The 21606-nt window shown below is 40.0% G+C and overlaps 1 protein-coding gene across 4 annotated transcripts in view; it reads left to right on the top strand.

Annotated features, from left to right (window-relative positions):
- Positions 1-21606, top strand: part of COLQ (collagen like tail subunit of asymmetric acetylcholinesterase) — a 160139-nt gene that overhangs the window by 117412 nt on the left and 21121 nt on the right. For 2 of the 4 annotated variants that reach the window (XM_073630181.1, XM_073630180.1), the window contains exons 7-11: positions 1654-1716; positions 6720-6746; positions 11026-11070; positions 13500-13535; positions 18846-18926. In XM_073630181.1, the coding sequence (XP_073486282.1) occupies positions 1654-1716; positions 6720-6746; positions 11026-11070; positions 13500-13535; positions 18846-18926 (252 nt within the window). The remainder of the gene's footprint in view (positions 1-1653; positions 1717-6719; positions 6747-11025; positions 11071-13499; positions 13536-18845; positions 18927-21606) is intronic. The other 2 variants (XM_073630183.1, XM_073630182.1) reach the window with 1 other exon arrangement.

Below are 21606 nucleotides of genomic sequence, written 5' to 3'. Positions count from 1 at the left end.
ACTAGTAAAAAAAAATATATAATAAAAATGCCATATATCTATCCCCTAATTTATAGCTGCTATAACTTTTGCGCAAACCAATCAATATACGCTTATTGCAATTTTTTTGTACCAAAAATATCTGAGGAAAAAATGTGTTTTTTTTAAAAAAAATGTGGGATATTTATTATAGCAAAAATTAAAAGATATTGTGTTTTTTTCAAAATTGCCGCGCTTCTTTTATTTATAGCGCAAAAAATTTAAACCGCAGAGATGATCAAATACCACCAAAAGAAAGCTCTATTTGTGGGAAAAAAATTACCTCAATTTTGTTTGGGTACAGCGTCGCACGACCGCGCAATTGTCAGTTAAATCGACGCAGTGCCGTATCTCAAAAAATGACCTGGTCATTGAGCAGCCAAATCTTCCAGGGCTGAAGTGGTTAGACCTTACTATATCATAAATAATAGCATATTATTCTATTTTTACTCCAGGAGTATATAATTAGTTTGGAAATTCTAGAAAAATGTTTACATAATGCATTATAATTTAACTAAACCCTTTAGATTTTAGTTAGCTAAAATGTATGAGATTTTAGTCGACTAAAATGTACTGGAGATTTTAGTTGAAAAGACTCAAAAAACTAAAATACGACTAAAACTAAAATGGCATTTTAGTCAAAAGACTATGACTAAAACTAAATCAAAATTTGCTGCTAAAATTAACACTGCTTTGCAGTTTACTCTCTCTGCACTGCAAGGGTTAAATTAAAAATTTTTACATTGTGGCAGTTCTCACACGTTTTTGTTTTGTATTAATACCATAGGTTCCCTTTTAAAGTAGGACTGTAGCCAGTCTTACACTATGAATATTTTGGTCAAATATTTGTTTAATTATTTAAGAACAATTTTTCGAGGTACAGACATACATAATTGTACAATTCTGGGAACAGCTACGAATACAAGTATTCAGATACATAAGCCCACCAGAGAGAAACTCATAAATACAAAGGTATAGGGTAGTGGGAAATAGGAAGGAAGTGAGTGATAGAAAAAAAGGATGGGAGATCTGAAGATGCTCGAAGAAGCAATTACGCAACAACTAAATCTTAAAATATGCATGAATCACTATAGGCCAGCACTTCCTCATGGTGCGAACTTTCTCAGGATCAGGGCTATCTTCCACCACCAGAGTTTCCATAACCATGATTCTGTTGAGTATCTGGGTCCATTCCAAGAGGTGGGGGAGTGAATTTCCAATGAAGAGATATGGCTAGCCCGGCCACTAGTAGGCAGTGCCGTTGGATGCCTTTTTTACGTTTGGAGATGGACCCAGGGATCATCGAAAGCAGGGCAACAGCAGGGGTTGGCTGGACATCGGAGATACACAGGGAGTTGTAGGAAATGAACACATACTATGTAAATTTGAATGTTTACACATTCTTACCAAAGTCTTTCCAATCACTTTAAAGCATACTGTATTTAATGCTTGTTAAAATTATATAAATATTTGAATGTCAATAACCCAGCCACAGTTCTACTTTAGGAAAGTATACATCCTACATTTTGAATCAGAGTTTTCCAAACTCAGGTTTGTGACTGAGCAGCGGATTAACATATAATTATTATAGTTTTATTTGATACATTTAACACATTTTATTGCTTTGATCTAAAGGGTGAAAAGGGAGATTCTACATCATTTGGCACGCCTGGCTCAAGAGGACCAACGGGCCCCAAGGTTTGTTATACAGTATATGCCTTTATATACACAAGTTGTTCCTGACATTCAGCTCTAGTCACGTTGCTGATAAAAAAAATAATTCTGCTTATCACAGGAAATGGAGTACTGACATAATTAATTATAGAAAGCCAATGTCATTTCTGGCAGAATTTTATTAGAGATACATCTTTGAAATACTTCACACTCTACCAAGTACAGTATACATTGCAACTTTTCAAATAAGCATGGGCTTAAAATGTGCCTGATTTGATATAATAGACTCCATAATTACCACAACACTGCATGATAGAAGGCAAGATAGAAGAAGAGAATGAATGTACAGTATCTCACAAAAGTGAGTACAGCCCTCACATTTATGTAAATATTTTATTATATCTTTTTATGCGACAATACTGAAGAAATAACACTTTGCTACAATGTAAAGTAGTAAGTGTGCAGCTTGTATAACAGTGTAAATTTGCTGTCCCCTCAAAATAACTCAACACACAGCCATTAATGTTTAAACCGCTTGCAACAAAAGTGAGTACACACCTAAGTGAAAATGTCCAAATTGAGCCCAAAGTGTCAATATTTTGTGTGGCCACCTTATTTTCCAACACTGCCTTAACCCTCTTGGGCATGGAGTTCACCAGAGCTTCACAGGTTGCCACCGGAGTCCTCTTCCACTCCTCCATCACGACATCACAAAGCTGGTGGATGTTAGAGACCTTGTGCTCCTCCATTGAGGATGCCCCACAGATGCTCAATAGGGTTTAGTTCTGGAGATATGCTTGGCCGGTCCATCACCTTTACCCACAGCTTCTTTAGCAAGGCAGTGGTCATCCTGGAGGTATGTTTGGGGTCGTAATCATGTTGGAATACTGTCCTGCGGCCCAGTCTCCGAAGGTAGGGGATTATGCTCTGCTTCAGTATGTCACAGTACATGTTGGCATTCATGGTTCCCTCAATGAACTGTAGCTCCCCAGTGCCGGCAGCACTCATGCAGCCCCAGACCATGACACTCCCACCACCATGCTTGACTGTAGGCAAGTCACACTTGTCTTTGTACTGCTCACCTGGTTGCCGCCACACACGCTTGACACCATCTGAACCAAATAAGTTTATCTTGGTCTCATCAGACCACAGGACATGGTTCCAGTAATCCATGTCCGTAGTCTGCTTGTCTTCAGCAAACTGTTTGCGAGCTTTTCTTGTGCATCATCTTTAGAAACTGTTTGCGAGCTTTTCTTGTGCATCATCTTTAGAAGAGGGTTCCTTCTGGGTCGACATTGTGCGGCGTACGGTTTGAGAATTGACAGGCTGACTCCCCACCCCTTCAACCTCTGCAGCAATGCTGGCAGCACTTATACGTCTATTTATCAAAGACAACCTCTGGATATGATGCTGAGAACCTGCATTCAACTTCTTTGATCGACCATGGCGAGGCCTGTTCTAAGTGGAACCTGTCCTGTTAAACTGCTGTATGGTCTTGGCCACCATGCTGCAGCTCAGTTTCATGAGCTGCAGCATGGTGGCCTAGGCAATCTTCTTATAGCCTAGGCCATTTTATGTAGAGCAACAGTTCTTTTTTTTAGATCCTCAGAGAGTTCTTTGCCATGAGGTGGCATGTTGAACTTCAGTGACCAGTATTCGAGAGTGAGAGCGATAACACCAAATTTAACACACCTGCTCCCCATTCACAGCTGAGACCTTGTAACACTAACGAGTCACATGACACCGGGGAGAGAAAATGCCTAATTGGGCCCAATTTGGACATTTTCACTTAGGGGTGTACTCACTCACATTTGTTGCCAGCGGTTTAGACATTAATGGCTGTGTGTTGAGTTATTTTGAGTGGACAGCAAATTTACACTGTTATACAAGCTGCATACCCACTACTTTACATTGTAGCAAAGTGTAATTTCTTCAGTGTTGTCACATGAAAAGATATAATAAAATATTAACAAAAATGTGAGGGGTGTACTCACTTTTGTGAGATACTGTATGTAGAATGCATGTATGATGCAGATAAAGTTTTGTTATCTTCCAACCCTTCTGTAAATAACTCTTTCATAGCCTTAAAAACATCTAAGCTAACAATGTTGTAGAAGGACATACACCTGTACTTTGGCAGTATTGTTCAACACTTGTCAAGCTATGATGGGTTCACTTTAAGAAGACAAATACATCCTGAATTTTTATCTCTGTAGATGTTCTACAACAGGGGTAGGCAACCTTAAAGAATTGGAGATCTACCTGAACAACATGGGAGAAGTCAAAGATCACAGGGCACAGTGCCAACCAGTGTCGCCTCCTCAAACCTGATTTAAACCTCTAATTGCCGTACTACCGTGTCGCAATCGCATGCATTGCACGGCAATCATGGGTATAAATCAGGTGGAGAGGAGGCAACATATCGCCTCTACTAACACTATATCGCCTCTACTGGTAAATCGTGATCTACAGGTTGCTGACCCCCGTTCCACAAGAAAACACTTCTGTGCTTTGCAGTATAACACTATACATTTTTATTTTACATGTTTCTTTTCGGAAATGTATAAGGGAACTAATACGGTGCTTGGGCTTCACTATGTTTGATTTATTATATGTAGAGGTTGTTGCATCTATAACACGCTAGCTTGAATGCAGAATATTCAGTCACCCATAACACATATGCCAAACATACGTCACCCCAATTATACATTTCATGTCAAAACAGGCATTAATATTGTCATTTCAAGTGCATACCATTTATGTCAACCAATCTTTTAAGACCTGCTGTTCTCCTATAGAAACAATTTAAAGTCAGATATGAAAGACAAAAGTAAGACATGTGGAAGATGGTGCACTTTTGAGGAGGGGGGAGAAGATGGGGTAAGCAGCTGTGGAAGAAGGCTGAACTCTGCACTCTGTGTGTAGCGCACCCCTGAACTTTGCACTCTGTATGCAGCACACCCCTGAACTCTTCACTCTGTGTGCAACTTTCCCCCCGCCCCAAACTCTACACTCTGTACATAATGCACTCCTAATATTTATTGTCCCTGTGCCCCCCCCCCACACTGTTAGTGAAATTTGACCACACCCACTATTTGATGAGGTTTGCAGTGTGTGCGTGTATGGGGGGGTGTTAGGGGGGTGTGGTTGAGTTCCTGCACACATTTTCAGAGAAAAAGCCCTGTGTGTCAGGTAATTAAAATTCAGGAATTATACTGTTTGATATTCTGCCCCAAACTGCCTCTAACTCTGTTGGTGTTTTTCAAATCAAAGGTAATCAATGGGTCTCTCTTTTTCTGTCTCTCATTTTTCAATATAATCTAGCCATCTGCAAGGGCAACTTCCTATACTTTTATTATAGGCTTTCTTGAATGTTAGTAGTGTACACATTTGACATGATATCAGCCTTTTATTATCCCCCGAATAGAAGAACTCAGAGTTGGGGAGGGAGGGGCAATACTTGGGACCAATCAGGGGTGCTGCATGCAAGTAAGATAAAGAACATGCTGAAAGAAGGGAGCAGAGGGATCATCTCATCAGTCTGCTGCTGCTCCTTCATTGTTCAGTCACAGACTGGGAGTAGGGAAGTTACACGCCTGTTTTGCTTATCTACAACAGAGAAAAATCAGGTCACCAATTTGGCTGTTCTATCTGGCACAGCTGTGTAAATCTCAGAATTAATTAATGTATGAACAAAAATACAAATAAGTTGGCAAGTTAGACAGCTTTATACACAGTATGCAGTTCAACTGTAAATGTACATGCTTGTCTGGAGTTCAGCTGTACTATAGCTTCTATAAATGAAAAACGACTCCAAAATTAAGGGTGGTTGGATGAATGAAAGGTTCGCCTACTCCATTCATAGATCACATTTTAATCATAGAAGCCATTGTACAGCTTCTTTGAATGGAGTAGGTGGGCAAGAGGGCAGGTATAGTTGGCACTCTTGATGCGTGCAAATGACAGGTCCCTCGGCTCTATTGACGACGAAAGATTACAACGGCTGGGGTAGTGGTGGGATTAAAAGAGTAGGATTTCAAGTAACCGAGAAGCCAGCAGCACAACTGACACATTGGATTGATAGTAACCAATGCCCCTTGTGCTGATTTTATGTTCTACTAAATTTAGGCTTTAAGTGTTATGAAACAGGCTAAGCGTTAATTGTGTGGTATTTGGGAAGGGGGGTGTGTTAAGTGTTAGGCCCCTTTCACACGGGTGATCTGATCAGGTCCGTCTGTCAGTTTTTCAGGTGTACTTGATTGGAATGTCCATTTACACCTGCCTACCTCCGGGTCTGACCTGGAAAGCTAAAAGAAAATGGAATGGGATCTGTCCTCTTCTGTTTAGGCAGACAGCGGAGTCTATTGGCTCCCAGCCGCCAATAGCGCAGAACGGCCTCTGTCTTTGTCTTCAGAAAAAGAACCCGACAAAGGTGTATTATTTGCCTACTTGCTCTGATCAGCAGTGGATCTGTGAACTGATCCCCTGCTGATCACAACAGAATCCACCACATCTGAAAGAGGCATTTTAAATGTTAAAGCTGATGTTTATGGCAATTTTTTACATAGTTGCATAGGTCCAGATTGAATGTGTACACTGTATATACCTGGAGGATCCCTGTAGAAGCTGGAAATCATTGTAGGAGGCTCAACTACTACAGTGATTGCCATTGGCTTCCGGGTCCCATGTGGGACGGCTGATATATCTCCTCTCCTCTGCTGCCTCTGCCAAATTTGCCCAGTCTTCTTCTGGGATCAGAGTGTTCAGCCATCTTAATTGGCCAGCCCAAAGTGATACAACTCCCATTCATGCACACAGGAGTTTAATTATCCAGGCACCTAGACATACTGAAAACATGCATTGAACTGTTCAGAACCGTTATAGGGAATATCATGAGACTCCTAGGGCCAAGCAAGTTGGATTTCACTCAAGTGTGTATTTCCTCTATCTTTGTGTATTTACCAGTAGCATGTTTCTTATTCTGTTTTTGTTGCACATTTAGATAATTTGTCTGCCATTTCTTTAAGGGTTTTCCTGGCATTAGAGGAGAAAAGGTCAGTGCTTCTGCCTAAGTACTAACCAGAGTCTGCGGTGAATGTTAAAAAAAAAGGAATCCTGAAGATTGCAGGATTCTCTAACAATTTACTGTTGTTCAGCTTTTATGCTATTTGAACTGCTTCTAATAATCTGTTCTGCCATACTGTAACTGGTGGATAAATTACATGTGCACAAAGCAGGACATGCAGTTATTGAGGATAAATATGTCAATGTGCATTGCTCTATATGACCCACATTAGTATATAAATGATATCTGTCTTTCTTGTTAACTCATGGATATATTTTCTTTGTTTTATGTTAAAAAAATAGATTTTGTTTTTATTGATATAACTGTATGATAAAGTTGCATCTGCTACAATGTACATAGAGTTATCACAGTGGGAGATGCAAAATGTTTATAATACAAACAAAAAGTTTGGTTGTATCCATGCACTGTTGCCAGGTGTACATTAAAGCGGAGTACCTCCTGCTTGTTTGCTTCCTCCCCCCCTCCGGTGTCACATTTAACAAGTACCAGTCCCCACTTCTGGGAGACCTGGCTGTGGAAATGTCTCCTGAAAGTTTGGCCCTCCTTTTCCTTCCTCCGCTGCTGGGCCAGTTAGAAAGCACAGCGTGCTTTGCGCATGCGCAGTAGGGAACCGGCTGTGAATCCAAAAGCTTTACTGCCGGTTTCCCTTAACAGAAATGTCGTCTGCAGCACCCGAGAGCCCATCAGAAAATCGGCTGAGGTACCGACGTCGCGGGACCCCTGGACAGGTAAGTGTCCTAATATTAAAAGTCAGCAGCTACAGTATTTGGAGCTCCAGTTTAAGATGCACGGTAATAACAGTATGGATCTTGAAAAAGTTGACACTGTATGAAGTACTGTGGGCCCTCATACACTATATGCGTCCCTGAAATGATCAGTTGCTGATTTTAGAAAAATAATGGGTTTTTCCACAGGGGACTCAATGGTCCATAAACTTTCATTGTACCAGTATAGCTTATCTTAAACCTAGCATTATGCTGTGGTGGAAGGTGGTGAAAAGGTTTATTTTGTAGTTCTGTGCAAAAGTTTTAGGCGGGTGTGAAAAAATGCTGTTAATTAAGAATGCTTTCAGAAATAGAAGTACTAATAGTTTATTTTTATCTAATAACAAAATGGAAAGTAAACGAATAGAAGAGCAATGCAAATCAAATCAATATTTAGTGTGACCACCTAATGTCTTCAAAGCAGCATCAATTCTTCTGGGTACACTTGCACACAGTTTTTTAAGGAACTCGGGAAGTAGGTTATTTCAGACATCTAAGAGAACTAACCACAGGCCTTCTGTGAATGTAGACTGCCTCAAATCCTTCTGTCTTTTCATGTAATTCCAGACAGACTCTATATTGAGATCTGGGCTCTCTGGGAGCCAAATCATCACTTCCAGGACCCCTTGTTCTTCTTTATCCTGAAGATAGTTCTTAACCACCCTGGCGGTATGATTATTTCAGATTTTTGATGCTCAAAGTGGTACAATTCTTTTGCATGGAAATTTGTTTTATATTGTAGGCCTGTAATTCTTAGGAATAACACACTTAAATCTGTCCAAACAAGAGTCTAGTAGACATCCCGGGTATGATAAAGTTTGAAACACGAAATCATAAATTATAATATAATAAATAACTATAAAAAATTATAACAAATAATAATATAATAATAATAAAAATGATTCAATAATGTAATCAAATCAAAAACACTGAAATTTGCTCAGTTGCAGAATTGTCGCTGTCATTACTTTCAGTGTTTGATGACGAATTTCCCCAAAAATTACTATCGCTCAATTCTGCGAGTGATTCTAATTTATTATCGCTGTTTTCTAGCTGGTCTAAAACCGCTTTTGATGTAAAGGGGCGGTTTTGGTTGCTATGGACAATCTCCAGTTTCCAGGCAGAAAGAACAGTATATATAATATAAAACTGCATGCAGGGCACTGGAGAAACCACTAGGGACAAAAGGGATGTGAAATTATTTGATACAGTAATGTAATCTGTAAGATTAGTGTACTGTATTGTATGTGTTTCACTTTTTGAATTTGGCGCCGTGCTCCGTCCCCATGCGTCGCAACACTTGTAGGGAACGGAGCCCGGCTCTGTGATACATCGAGCAGAGACACAGCCGCCACACACAGCGGGAGGACATTGTAGGATCCTGGGGACAAGGTAAGTAACTGTACCTGGATCCTGCGATGCGATCCCGAGTGTGGCTTGGGGTTACCACTTTTGGTACTGAAAATCCACCCCGAGCCACGCTCGGGATTACTGCCAGGGAGGTTAATGACATTTGCCGTATGTTTGGGGTCATTGTCCTGAAGCAGAATAAATTTGGGGCTAATCACACGCCTCTTTGATGGTATTGCATGATGGATAAGTATTTGCCTGTATTGGTCAACATTGAGGACACCGTTGATCCTGACCAAATCTCCAACTCGATTTGCAGAAATGCAGCCCCAGACTTGCAAGAAACCTCCACCATGCTTCACTGTTGCCTGAGGACACTAATTTATTGTACCACTCTGCAGCCCTTCTGTGAACTAATTGCCTCCTATTACAGCCAAATATTTCAACTTTTGATTCGTTAGTCCAAAGCACCTGCTGCTATTTTTCTGCACCCCAGTTCCTCTGTTCTCATGCATAGTTGAGTCACTTAGCCTTGTTTCCACATCAGAGGTATGTCTTTTTGGCCACAGTTCTTCCATGAAGGCCACTCCTGGCCAGACTTCTCCAGACAGTAGATGGGTTTACCTAAGTCCTACTGGTTTCCACCAATTCTGTGCTGATGACACTGCTGGATATCTTCTGATGTCAATGGGAAGTAAGCATGATGTGTCTTTCATCTTCTGCATTAGGTTTCTTCGCCAGACCACTGCATCTCCAGTCCTCAACATTGCCCGTTTCTTTGTGCTTCTTCAAAAGAGCTTGAACAGCACATCTTAAAACCCCAGTCTGCTTTGAAATCTTTGCCTGGGAGAGACCTTGCTGATGCAGTATAACTATCTTGGGTCTTGTTGCTGTGCTTAGTCTTGCTATGGTGTATGACCTGTGACATGAAACTGTCTTCCACAACCTCACCTTAGTAGCAGGGTTTGGCTGCTTCAACCTACATATGAAATTGACGATCATTAGCATCTGCTTGGTAAAATTGGTTAATCGTATATCTGACTAATCCTACAAAATCCTTTGTAGACTTGTTCAAGTGTACAAAGTATGCAAGTGTAAGAACTGATGTAGTTGTTTAGCTAAAGGGTAGTCACACCAAATATTGATTTGATTTCATTTTTTCTTCTGTTTGCTCACTTTGAATTTTCTCAATTGATAAAAATAAACAGTTAAAATATATATTGTTTAATAATCATGTAATCACTAGGGTTGTTTGCTGCTGTGTTGTAGATAGCTTGTCTTGTGAATAAACCTGAATTGCAGAATATCAGATCACATTCACAGTTAAATGATTCAGAGTAGGGACACTCCTGTTTATTATCCTGCTAGTAGTGTTGGAACCATCTTGGTTTTCAATCTGTAGAAGCAGTCAACAGGGCATCAAGAGTGCTGGTCTTTCTTTTTAGAAACCATGTATTAAAACAATGTATTAAGTGTTTATTTGTACAATTAAGATTTTAAATACATAATGAAAAGTTATATGAAAACATTTTTGACGTTGCTACATCCGGACATATTGGATGGATAGGTTGACGATGTTCCATGCTATTTGGACAGGCATATTTCTAGCAGATGGATGCTGTTAGGGTGGACACTTATCAGATGGGTTACAAAACCTGTCTTTTATCCCACATCTCCCCTCCTCTTTTCTTCCTCTTCCTTCCCTCTCTGTCTCCTCCCTCTTCCCTCCACATCTTCAAAAGGTCTTATTTCCAAAGATAAATCACTGTGTTATTTTCTTCTAATCAGCAAACTGACCTTCAGTACTATTTAGGTATAAGTTTTTAACTTGAACCCGGTATTTTAACTTACGGTATATATTTACATTTCTACCATAAGTCCTACCTGTGCAAACATTACCCTCTAAGCCATAGTCATACATTTTTCATGCCCACCATTCACTGATACTTCATACATGGTCATGGAATATTCTGCTAGTGCAGCTTAGACATACTGTATATTAAAATAACTGGCCTGGATACCACATTTGGTCTAGTTTACTTTTGTTTTTTGACAAGGAAATGTAGCTTATTAAAGGTAGCTCAACAGATAGCTTAACACTGATGTTTGATTTCTTATCTGTGTTACTTCCAGGGTGCAAAAGGAGATACAGGAGAATTGGGTCCCAAAGGCGAACAGGTAGGAAAATTCACGTATAAAGGTGAAGCTAGCCACAAAATAGTCTGTGCCTAGGAAAGGGGAATGTCTGTTGTGTATACCACTTCCTTTGTCCCATTTATTATCAGGTTTTTTCCTTAGTGACAGTCTTTTATGAACCTGATTACACTCCTAATGACTTCATGGTGTTAAACTCCTTTTTCCAGTAGGCCACTTACCACAATATATGTAGGCAGGGCTGGTACAAGGGGGGTGAGGCAGGGCTGCCCCACGCTTCTGTAGCATGGGAGGTGGAGCTGTCAGGAGAGTTCCTGCGACCATCAGCCGACTGGAGTAGCGACAGTGGCATCCCAACCTCTGTCCGTTCAGTGTTGCATGATATATGCAAAATCTGGAGAGGAGGAGAGAGCGGGCTGTGCTCTCTCCCCCTCTCCCACTTCACACTCCCATCACTGCAGAACTTCTCCATCGTGACTGTAAAATGGGAACCCCACAGTCTGCCCACCCACCCCAATCTCCTCCCAGCAAACGTGGGTAGGGGGTGGGCAAGCAAACTCCATTAAGTCCTGAGCTCATATCCAGTGATGGCTTCCCGGAGCCGTAATCCTGTTCACTTCAGCAGCGGCATTCTCTCCAACTCCCGAGTCCTGCTAGCGCTCTGTGCAGGGGTTTAGAAATCGGTCCTCCACCCCCAGGCTCCTCAACTCTGACTTGTCAAGATGAGGAGGAGCCTCGGAAGAAGAGCATCACAGAGTGATGTGCCGTGCTGTATCTGAGGTCTGTGTGCTTGAGGAAAGCTACAACCAAGCTGAGGGAAGGAAGAACTACGCTGGGGACACAAGGAGGAGGGAGTGAGAGCATTTGCACTAGAATAGGGAGAAGATGATTACTTCTACGTGGGATTGATAAGAGGGAGGGGGTACCCATGCTGGTATGGATGATGGGGGGTATGTGTGAAAAAATCCTGGGGGAAAGATCTGCACTAGGAGGCAGGACCGACAGGGGTAAGATCTGCTCCAGGAGGGGAAGGGAAATTTGGGGGATGTGCCAGGAGGGGTGAACTGAGGGGTCTGCGCTGGGGGTAAGAGGATTTGGGCCAGGAGGGGAGACCTGTTCCGGGAGGATGAGGACCCGCGCCAGGAGGGGGGAACCTGTGCCGGGATATGGGAAGGGGAGACCTGCACTGGGAGGATGAGGATTTGTGCTAGGAGGGGGATCTGTTCTGGGAGATGGAGGTGGGGGGCTGCGCCAGGAGGGGGGATCTGGGGGGTTGTGCTGGAAGAGATGATTGGAATAGGGGGATTTGTGCCAGCACAGGAAATTCTGGGGCTGTTAGAAAGGTGGATTGGAGAAGATACGTGCTTGTAGGGATGATGGGGGTATTTGCACCAGGAGGGGGACCGGGGGGGCTGTGCTAGAGCAGGTGATTGGGGGGGACCCATGCTAGGACAGGAAATATTGGGGCTATTAGAAATGGGGATGGGGAGGATTTGTTCCAGGAGGGGGAACCTGGGAGTGGAAATTTTAGGGGTAATTTGGGGGGTTTGTGTAGGGGGAAGAGGATTTGCGCTAAGAGGGGCGACCCGTTCAAGGAGGGGACATTTTTTCTTGGGGGGTTTGGGGGAGAGGATTTGCGCTAGCAGGGATGATTAATGGGTGTTTGCACTAGGAGGGGGGGATTTATGCTAGTAGGGATGACTGGGGGGCATTTGTGCTAGGAGTGGACACCTGAGGGAGGGGAGGATTTGCACCGGGAGGGTGGGATCTGGAGAGAGGGAGGATTTGCACTCGCTGGGGTAGTTTGAGGAGTTAGATGTGTGCTAACAGGGTGCTTTTTTGGGGAGGGATAGTTTTGCTGGCAGGAAACATTTGGGAAGAGAGAGGATTTTAGCTTAGAGGATGGGGGTAAAGATTTGTGCTGAGAGGTGGGACCTCATCAGGGAGAGATCTGTGCCGGGAGGAGGGGGAATTTTTGTTTGGGGAGAATTTCGGTTTGCAAAGGGAATTTATGCTTAGGGCTAAGCGTGCCGATTAGTGTGCAATTTTTTTGGGGGGGTAGAGTGGGATGTTTGCTTTTTGCATCATACATCTTGGGGGGGCACAGTTTAGCATCTTCACCCTGGGCACTAGATGACCTTGTCCTGGCACTGTATGTAGGGAACCTTACTGCACTCCAAAGAGACAGACAACCGATGTAGCTGGTTACCAATTTTATTTGTAAGGCATCATTGTTTAATCAGGCAAATATATTGTCAGAACTTTTGTCTTCAGAAAATACTATATTATGCAGGACTGGGTCTGGCAGTATCTAGTGGCTCCCCCAGCCACCGGCATTTTCTGTGTCTTTTCATTTCTTGGAACACAAAAAAAGCACAAAATATTAATGTCATGACTTTATGTCAAGATATAATAAATAATGCTGTTTTTACATTTTCTTTTGCTTTTCACAGGGCTTTATGGGTCTACCAGGAATGCTCGGACAAAAAGTAAGCACATATACACATTTTATTCATTTGTATGCAAACATCACATTTAGAGTGATTTTTTTTGCTACATACATGGAAAATAGTGTATGTTTTAGGATGTAGTAAACTGAAATGTGGATAAATTGCATAAATACTAATACTAGGAGTAGGTGGTCTAGACCAATGGTTCTCAACCTCAGTCCTCAAGTCCCCCCCAACAGACCATGTTTGCAGGTTTTCCCTTATCTTGCACAGGTGCTTTAAACCAGAATCGATGGCTTGGTATTTTGGACAGTTATTATATCTAAAAGAAGTTCCCAAAACATGACCTACTGGGGGTACTTGAGGACTGAGGTTGAGAACCACTGGTCTAGACCAGTGTTATCCAACTCCAGTCCTCAAGGCGTCCCAACAGGTCATATTTTCAGGCTTTCCAATATTTTGCACAGTTGATTTGACCAGTTTCACTGCCTTAGTAATTACCACAGCCGTTTCATCTAAGGGAAATCCTGAAAACATGACCTGTTGGGGCGCCTTGAGGACTGGAGTTGAGAAACACTGGGCTAGACAGCCAGGACAAGCTGAGACACTGAAACTATGGGGGGGATTTACTAAAACTGGAGCACTCAGAATCTGGTGCAGCTGTGCATGGTAGCCAATCAGCTTCTAACTTCCCCTTGTTCAATTAGCTTTTGACAATAAAACATGGAAGCTGATTGGTTTCTATATACAGCTGCACCGATTTTTTCATTCTCCAGCTCTAGTAAAACACCAACTATGGTCATTGGGAAAAACAGATAGCTAAAAAGATCAATGGTGTCAGTGGGAACTTATCTGAGAGGAAGAAATTGCTGATTGCTCAAGGAACCCCTAGCAACCTCTGGAGGAACCCTAAAGTTCCACAGAACCCTGGTTAAGAAACCCTGATTTAGAGCCACAACCTGGGAGTGTTTAAAATTGCAGGCTCCGTTTTGTAAAAGACCAAAAGGAGAGATGATGTTAAAAAAATATATACCCCCCCCAAAAAAAAAATGTAATATATTGCAGCTTACTAGTGATTAGATAGCTGAATTCTTTTTTTTTTTTCGAGCTTTTTAAAATCTATTTTCACCTGTTGATCCGGCTAGTAACACACTTCCTGTCCTAGAGTGATAATGCTCACTGTGTCTATGGAGGAGCAGTGTGCCACCCTAGGACAGGAAGTGTGTTAGGACCTACGGAACACCTCCTTCTGGTGTTCTCTATGTTAACAGAAAAAACTGGGATAGCTGATCAGATTTTCAGTTTAGTGCTCATAAATTTATAAGTGCAATGGTTTTCGGGCAAGGTCAACAGGTATTTTTCTGTACTATTAAAAAACTGACTTAGCCTGATGGGGAAAGCCACCACATCTAAAGCTGTCCATACACAGCTCAAATTTTGGCGCATTCCAGCTGAATTGGCAGAAATTCAACTCATGGGTTGGCCTGTCATTGCCACCCAGCTCGGCAAAAATTGAAGAAGCCAAGAGGAAACCTATTGACTGAACACTGACTGCATCCTCTCAGATGCAGTGGCAAGCAGTGGAGATTCCTCTGTTCACACTTTTTAGTATGGATAGAGGAATCTACTGATTTCCTCTTGTTCATGCAGCTAAACAAGAGAAATTTAATTTAAGGACTGGCAATCTGCAATATATTAAAGTGCTTGTAAAGGCTGAAGGTTTTCATGAAGGGAAAAATCCTTCTATGTGCTGCTCCTCCCACAGCCCCATAATACTCATCTGAGCCCCAACATGATCCAGCAATGTGCACGGGAGCCTCGTCCCGGGGGTCCTTCTCCTCATTGGCTGAGACAGCTTCTATGAGTCACAGCCAGTGAGCCAATGAGAAGAGAGCAGGGGGGTGGGGGCGAGGCCAAGCCGTGGCTCTATTTGTCTTATGGACACATAGAGCAGGGCTTGGGAGCAAGCACGCACCGGTGTCTCTATAGCAAGAGGCTTGCTATTGGGGGCACTGGTCAAGGGGGAGGAGCCAGGAGTATCGGGGACATGAGAAGAAGAGGATTGGAGCTGCTCTGTGCAAAACCACTGCACAGAGCAGGTAAGTATGACATGTTTGTTGTTTTGTTTTTTTTAAAAGCCAAACCTTTAATACCACTTTAAATGCTTGTTCTTAGGTTTAAATATACTGTAAAAAATTATCTCTGTTGCCATAAAAAAAAAACTCCAGCACCTACATACAAAATCGTATCTTTGTTGCCCTCATTGGTAGCCAAGCCTGTTCTTTTTACTTGCAATTTCATCAATGATTTGTGAAGATGTGTTAACCACTTGTTAACCACTTCAGCTGTGATAATTTACAGCAGAAGCTGACCTGTGGGTACCGGGCATTCTATTTTTTTTTTTTTTAGCACTGATCACTGTATTAGTGTTACTGTTTCCCGCAAAGTGTCAAAAGTGTCAGTTGGTGTCAAAATGTCCGCCACAATAATGTAGTCTTGCTATAAGTCACTGATCACCACCTTTACTAGTATAAAAAACAAAATAAATAAAAATTCCATAAATATATCCCATAGTTTGTAGACGCTATAACTTTTAAGCAAACCAATCAATACACGCTTATTGGGATTTTTTTTACCAAAAATATGTAGCCTAAATTTATGAAGAAATTCAATTTTTTTAATTATTTTATTGTATTTGTTTTATAGCAGAAAGTAAAAAATATTGGGTTTTTTTTCAAAATTGTCTGTCAGTGCATTGTCCCTATTGCAGTACAGTATGTACTGACATGTATCCTGGAGTACCAAGTTTTACTGGTCTATGACCACATGAAAACAAAGAGTATTCAACAGAACTGGGATTCATAGATAGATTGGAAGATACGTTAATATGGATTTAAATTTGTGGTTTAACATAAATAAGTGATGGACACAGCCGACGACAAGAAGGAACGCAAGGAACAATATATTTGTATATTGTAGCTCTAGGGAATTTCATACTTCATTTAGCTTCTCATGTTACATTTATTTAACTTTTGCTTTCTGAGCTTGTGTCACCTCGATGCCTGTGTTATGTCGGAAGTGAGCAGACTGAGCAGAGTATTTGTATTATCTGCAATATCATTCTTAATAAATCAGCTAAATATAGCACTCCTTACTGGCAGCAACTGTGTTATCTGTGATAATCATATAATTTCTAAATAAGGACCATGTTAAGGAAATCTATTTTGTTCTCTTAACTTGTGGATGAACCCACTAAGGGGAAAAATGATTTAATGAATGTAATTTAGTCTGGAAGTACAAATTAAATTGTATTCCTGTTGGCTATTGGGAAAACATGAAAAGATAAGGCTGGGTAAACCATAAGCAAAGCACAATTTAAAAAGGAATATATTTGTATGTACCTCAAATTTTATCTATTTATTTCTTAATTTTAAGTTTTGTGGTGGGAAGTGTAGAAAATGGCACCTACACCTACAGAGAAAAAACATAGTCAAAAACAAGCAGTCAGATGGGTTTTCCCCTTTTAGAGAAAGCTAACAAATTCAATTTTTTTTACTACAGCCTGTATTTTTCATTTCCTCCAGATTTATAAACACACCATTACATTATATATAAAGAGCAATTTTTCTATTTTAGTTTTGGGTAGATCCTTGCTGGAGATATTCACCCTCACTATTGTTCCTGATCAACACTGTTGCCAGGACCTAAAAAAAAGGTTGCATACAAATATTTTAGTTGTTGCCAAGACAGGAATAGAGAAGAAATCTTCTAAAAGGGACACCTGTTTCAGTGAAAATTGACTAAGAATGGATTTCTTTAACTTCCTGCTGTTTATATTGAAAAGTAGAAAAAAAAAATTTGGCTTTAAAAATTATTTAAATGTACTGAAAGTTGTGATGAAAGCAGTTTATAACAGGTATGTTCTACCATATATAGTACACGAATTGCATACTATCTGTATTTGTTTTTCCCAACATAACTTATTGCATGCGTACATATGTGAATTATTTTTAATTGAGTTATTAAATACTTTAGTAATTAAGCTCTAGATTTCAGATAAAACTACCATTGATATGTTGGTTTAATGCTTGCTTCATTGTATTTTTCATTTTTGAATAATAAAAACAAATACAAAATACAAATGCTTTTTCGTCAGTAGTAACTGGAGCACTGGATTCTGGAAGATTGCTATGGTCCAGTTTCCATGTTGCCAATGTTTTTTTTTGAATGGTAACTTTATTGATTACAAGATAGAAGTACAGAGAGAAGAGCGCACTTCACTCACACATATAAACAAAACATTGCATGAAAAGAAAATGTGCAGAAAAATGTCTGTATAGCATATTGTCATCAATCAGAAAGCATACAAGTACAGGATACATATGCAGTTGAAGACCATACATGTGGGATCACAAAAAACAATTCCAGATAATAAGTAGTAAGCAAGGCAGGATAAATCGTGGGCTTTTCCTATAGAGACTAGGCATCATGAGCAACTAAACTACCCGGATCCTGGCCTATATGTCTAATCTGGAGCAATAGATGTAACACTTTGGTCAGAAGACACCCTTGGGTCCCAAATTCTATGAAATTTCTTGGAGAATCCCCTGGCCTCATAGGTCAACTTGAATAATTGGAATAGCTTGAAAAAGCTTACTACAGTTAGGGAGAGTATCATCATCAATATATCTGAAGAGACAGCGCACTGGATTGGTTGGCATGTTGCCATTGTTAACTGGTTCATTCTCTATAGAGACTCAGTGTCCTAAAAAAAAATGTAAAAACGCAGTCCTTTGTAAAATACATGTATAACACTGAATTTACCTGTTTCATTGCAGATAATCTTCCCTCTCTTGCAGAGCTAGAACTGCCACAAGAATTCATAGAATTAAGCACTATCAGGTCCACTATTATGCCTCGATTGCTCGGTGCCTATCAGTACTAAGCTAGTGCTTGGAGAGGGAAGACCCTTCTTTATGGACCCTGTCCTTGAAGAACCTGCCCACAGCTGAAAAGCATAATGGCATGTCTTGTGTGCCCGTGCTTAATGTTCAGAAAGAGAGCTCATGTCATTAAACTGTAAAATCAAAGTAGAAAATAATAATTATCTAAGGATCAATAGATGTGAAACTTGTGTTTTGCACTGTAGAAGTATACTAGGTCACTTGTTGATACAGATCTACTAGCTTGTTATACATTAGCCATATTTTTAGGGTATCTTATACATACTGACAATAGAGAAAAAAATGTGTGATAATGTAGATTATTTGTTTGTTTTCATAATGTAGATTATATTGCCCACACTAATACAGAAATATTTTATTGATTATTATTTACTCAATTCCAAAGGGGGAAATGGGCCCAAAAGGAGAGGCGGGGATTCCTGGAAATAGAGGGCCTACTGGGAGACCTGGCAAACGAGGAAAACAGGTACTGTCAGCTCTAATTAGTTGTTTTCTGTCGACTAATCTTTCTTTTTATCTATGAGACTATATATATATATATGACATTTGAACTAATGTGCTTTGGTTGACAGTTGGCAGTATTAACCCATTGTTTTAATGCATAAATCCTGACAGCAGTGTAGAGATGGCTATACCTTATTCAGTAGATGGCTAAAAAATATTTTGTTTTTAGAAAACATATGACTATTTCCATCCAGTTCTTTAACCACTTTTATGGACTCGTTGATAGCTTTTTTAGGCAAATTACCTATGCATTATAACTGCTTTTGTTTTCTGTGGTATAACTGGGCATTTGTAGGATAAGGGATAGAACTCATTGACCAGCTGTGAAGTTCAACCATTTGTAACAATCATAAAATTAGCATAGCTCAAGCTGTTATGATATTTTTAATTGTCTTTTTATATTTCTCCAAAATCTATTCCAAGCTGGTACATACTGTATGACAGGGTGTAATATTCAACCAAAGCTTACACTAAGCTGGTGAATAGAACCCATTACATCATTTTGTCTTTTATTCAAAAAATAACACCATAATTTGGCTAATTAGAATACACATTTATATATTAGTTACACAGTAGAAAAGTGTTTTTTCATATATTTAAAGGTTATATTTTCAAGCCTATCATTATATATGCAGCTGAGAAAAATGCTAACAAAGGGAGAGAGATTTCTGGAAGAGTTTTGGAGGGGGGGGGGGGAGTGAGATGGTTTTAACCCTATTTGAAATCATTTCAAATTATTTAGGGCTATTTAAAACTGAAAGGTTTTGGCTGCTTTTTTGGGAATATTAAAGGGATATAAACATAGTATTAAAAATATTATAGAAGAATCCTGAATTAATATTGTCTGTTAAAGTGGAACTTTACCCATAACAACTTAGGAAAGTACATTCTACATTAATAATTATGCTAACAACATTAGTAGGTGCTGTAAATTGCCTCCAGCAGTATTCCTGTTTCTTGTTGCCAGAGGCTGTCATTTTGTTGAATCCTAGAGCTCCTGAGTAGCAGTAAATGTTTAGGCTGTCAGCAGATCGGCCTTTAAATTTTCAGCACAGTCCTGAAAAATAGAGCAACTGAGCATGTGCAGAGCGAGGTGAGACAGTGTATTACTGAATTTTAATTAAACAGTAAAGGCACTTATTTTTAAAGTTTTACATAACTATACCTGCAAAAGGGGCCAGCCTGAAGTGATCTAGCAGGACTTAATTTTCTGTTCCACTTTAAGACAAAGCTTTTACTTTACTAATTATGGCCCAAAACAACACTAAATAACTCATGTATGAGTTTCATGTATGTTGGTAGGACACCAGTTCAGTTTTATAATGTTTAACCTGAAAACCATACTGTAGCTCACTGATCCTTAACTGTGGTAACTGCATTAGCTTTCTTTTTTAAGGCTTTTTTCCTTTATTTTCACCTGATTTTCACCTGATAATCTTGAGAATAAAACTTGTCTTGTCTCTTTGTGGCTATGCATACTTTTCCACTTATCTGTGGAGGGTGCAATATACTTTTGTAATAGTGCAAACCTTCTTAGCCTGAAAAAAAGGAAACAAATGCACCCATCTTATGTCTGATAAAGTGTAAAATTTTAAATTTTTGTTTTTGAGTTCATATAAGCTTTAAACTGACCATTCAAGAAGGGCTTTGATCAATAGTTGATCAATAGTCTATTTAGCTTATCTACTATTCATTTAAAGAAATCAATTTATCCAACACTGCCTCTAGGAAGTTATTATAGGTTAGGGGTACTTGGGCATGTGAGGACTGCCAAAGCCACTCTTGACTAGGCTGCTTTAGGGTAAATAAACCCTACAAGCAGCATTGTGTTTTTCTGTTCTGCAGAATACAGTGGAATTGGTAACTAATTAGGCCATGTTCTTGTACAGGTGGTTTCCACAATTTTTTTTAAAACAGCCAAACAAACGTATAATCTGCTGGAGCTCTGCAGGAGAAAGGGGGTGCTATGGCTTCCATTCAGGCTGCTCTGGTGGAGCTCAGCCAATCTACAGCAGCTCATGTATACCTAGTCTCAATAAGACAAATTAAGGTTTTGTATATAATATTCACTTCCAACTGTTTCCTTTGGTTGTTTTTCCTTTGATTGCTTTTAATAACCTTCTTTGTGTATAATGTTATGAAATCAAAGTTTGCCAGTGGTCAAGACTCTCTGGAGTGTAATATGATTAATTTGATCCACAAATATATGTATAATCATGAATGCAATGTTCTCTGCTGATGATCCCATCTAAAGATGAAGATGTCAAGTGATTTATCTAGAAGTGTGTGTGTGCTAATTCAGCACAAAGTACTGTGTTATGTTATAGGTTTGGTTTTCTATTTTAAGTTGATGATTCCTTAGGTATTTTTATCCTAGTTTAGTAACTCAGCAGTTCACAAAAAATTCTTCCTACCTGCTCAAGTTAGTTAATATGTCAAGTACGATGATCCAAACAAAACGAATGAAAATAGTTATACAGTTTTTGTGCTACCCCTATGAGCTGACCAGTAACGTATGTTAAAAGTTATTATTATACAGTATGTATTAGTCTAGCACAAATAGAGCAACCAACTTAAAAGGAAAAGAATTTCAGATCAGGCTGTTTTGAGGATACAGTGGAAAAAATAATTATTTTCCCCAC

The sequence above is a fragment of the Aquarana catesbeiana genome, linkage group LG05 (assembly GCF_042186555.1).
Source record: "Aquarana catesbeiana isolate 2022-GZ linkage group LG05, ASM4218655v1, whole genome shotgun sequence".
NCBI classification, from domain to species: Eukaryota; Metazoa; Chordata; class Amphibia; order Anura; family Ranidae; genus Aquarana; species Aquarana catesbeiana.
Note: the sequence above shows the minus strand (reverse complement) of the source record. Positions and strands in the feature narration are given on the sequence as shown.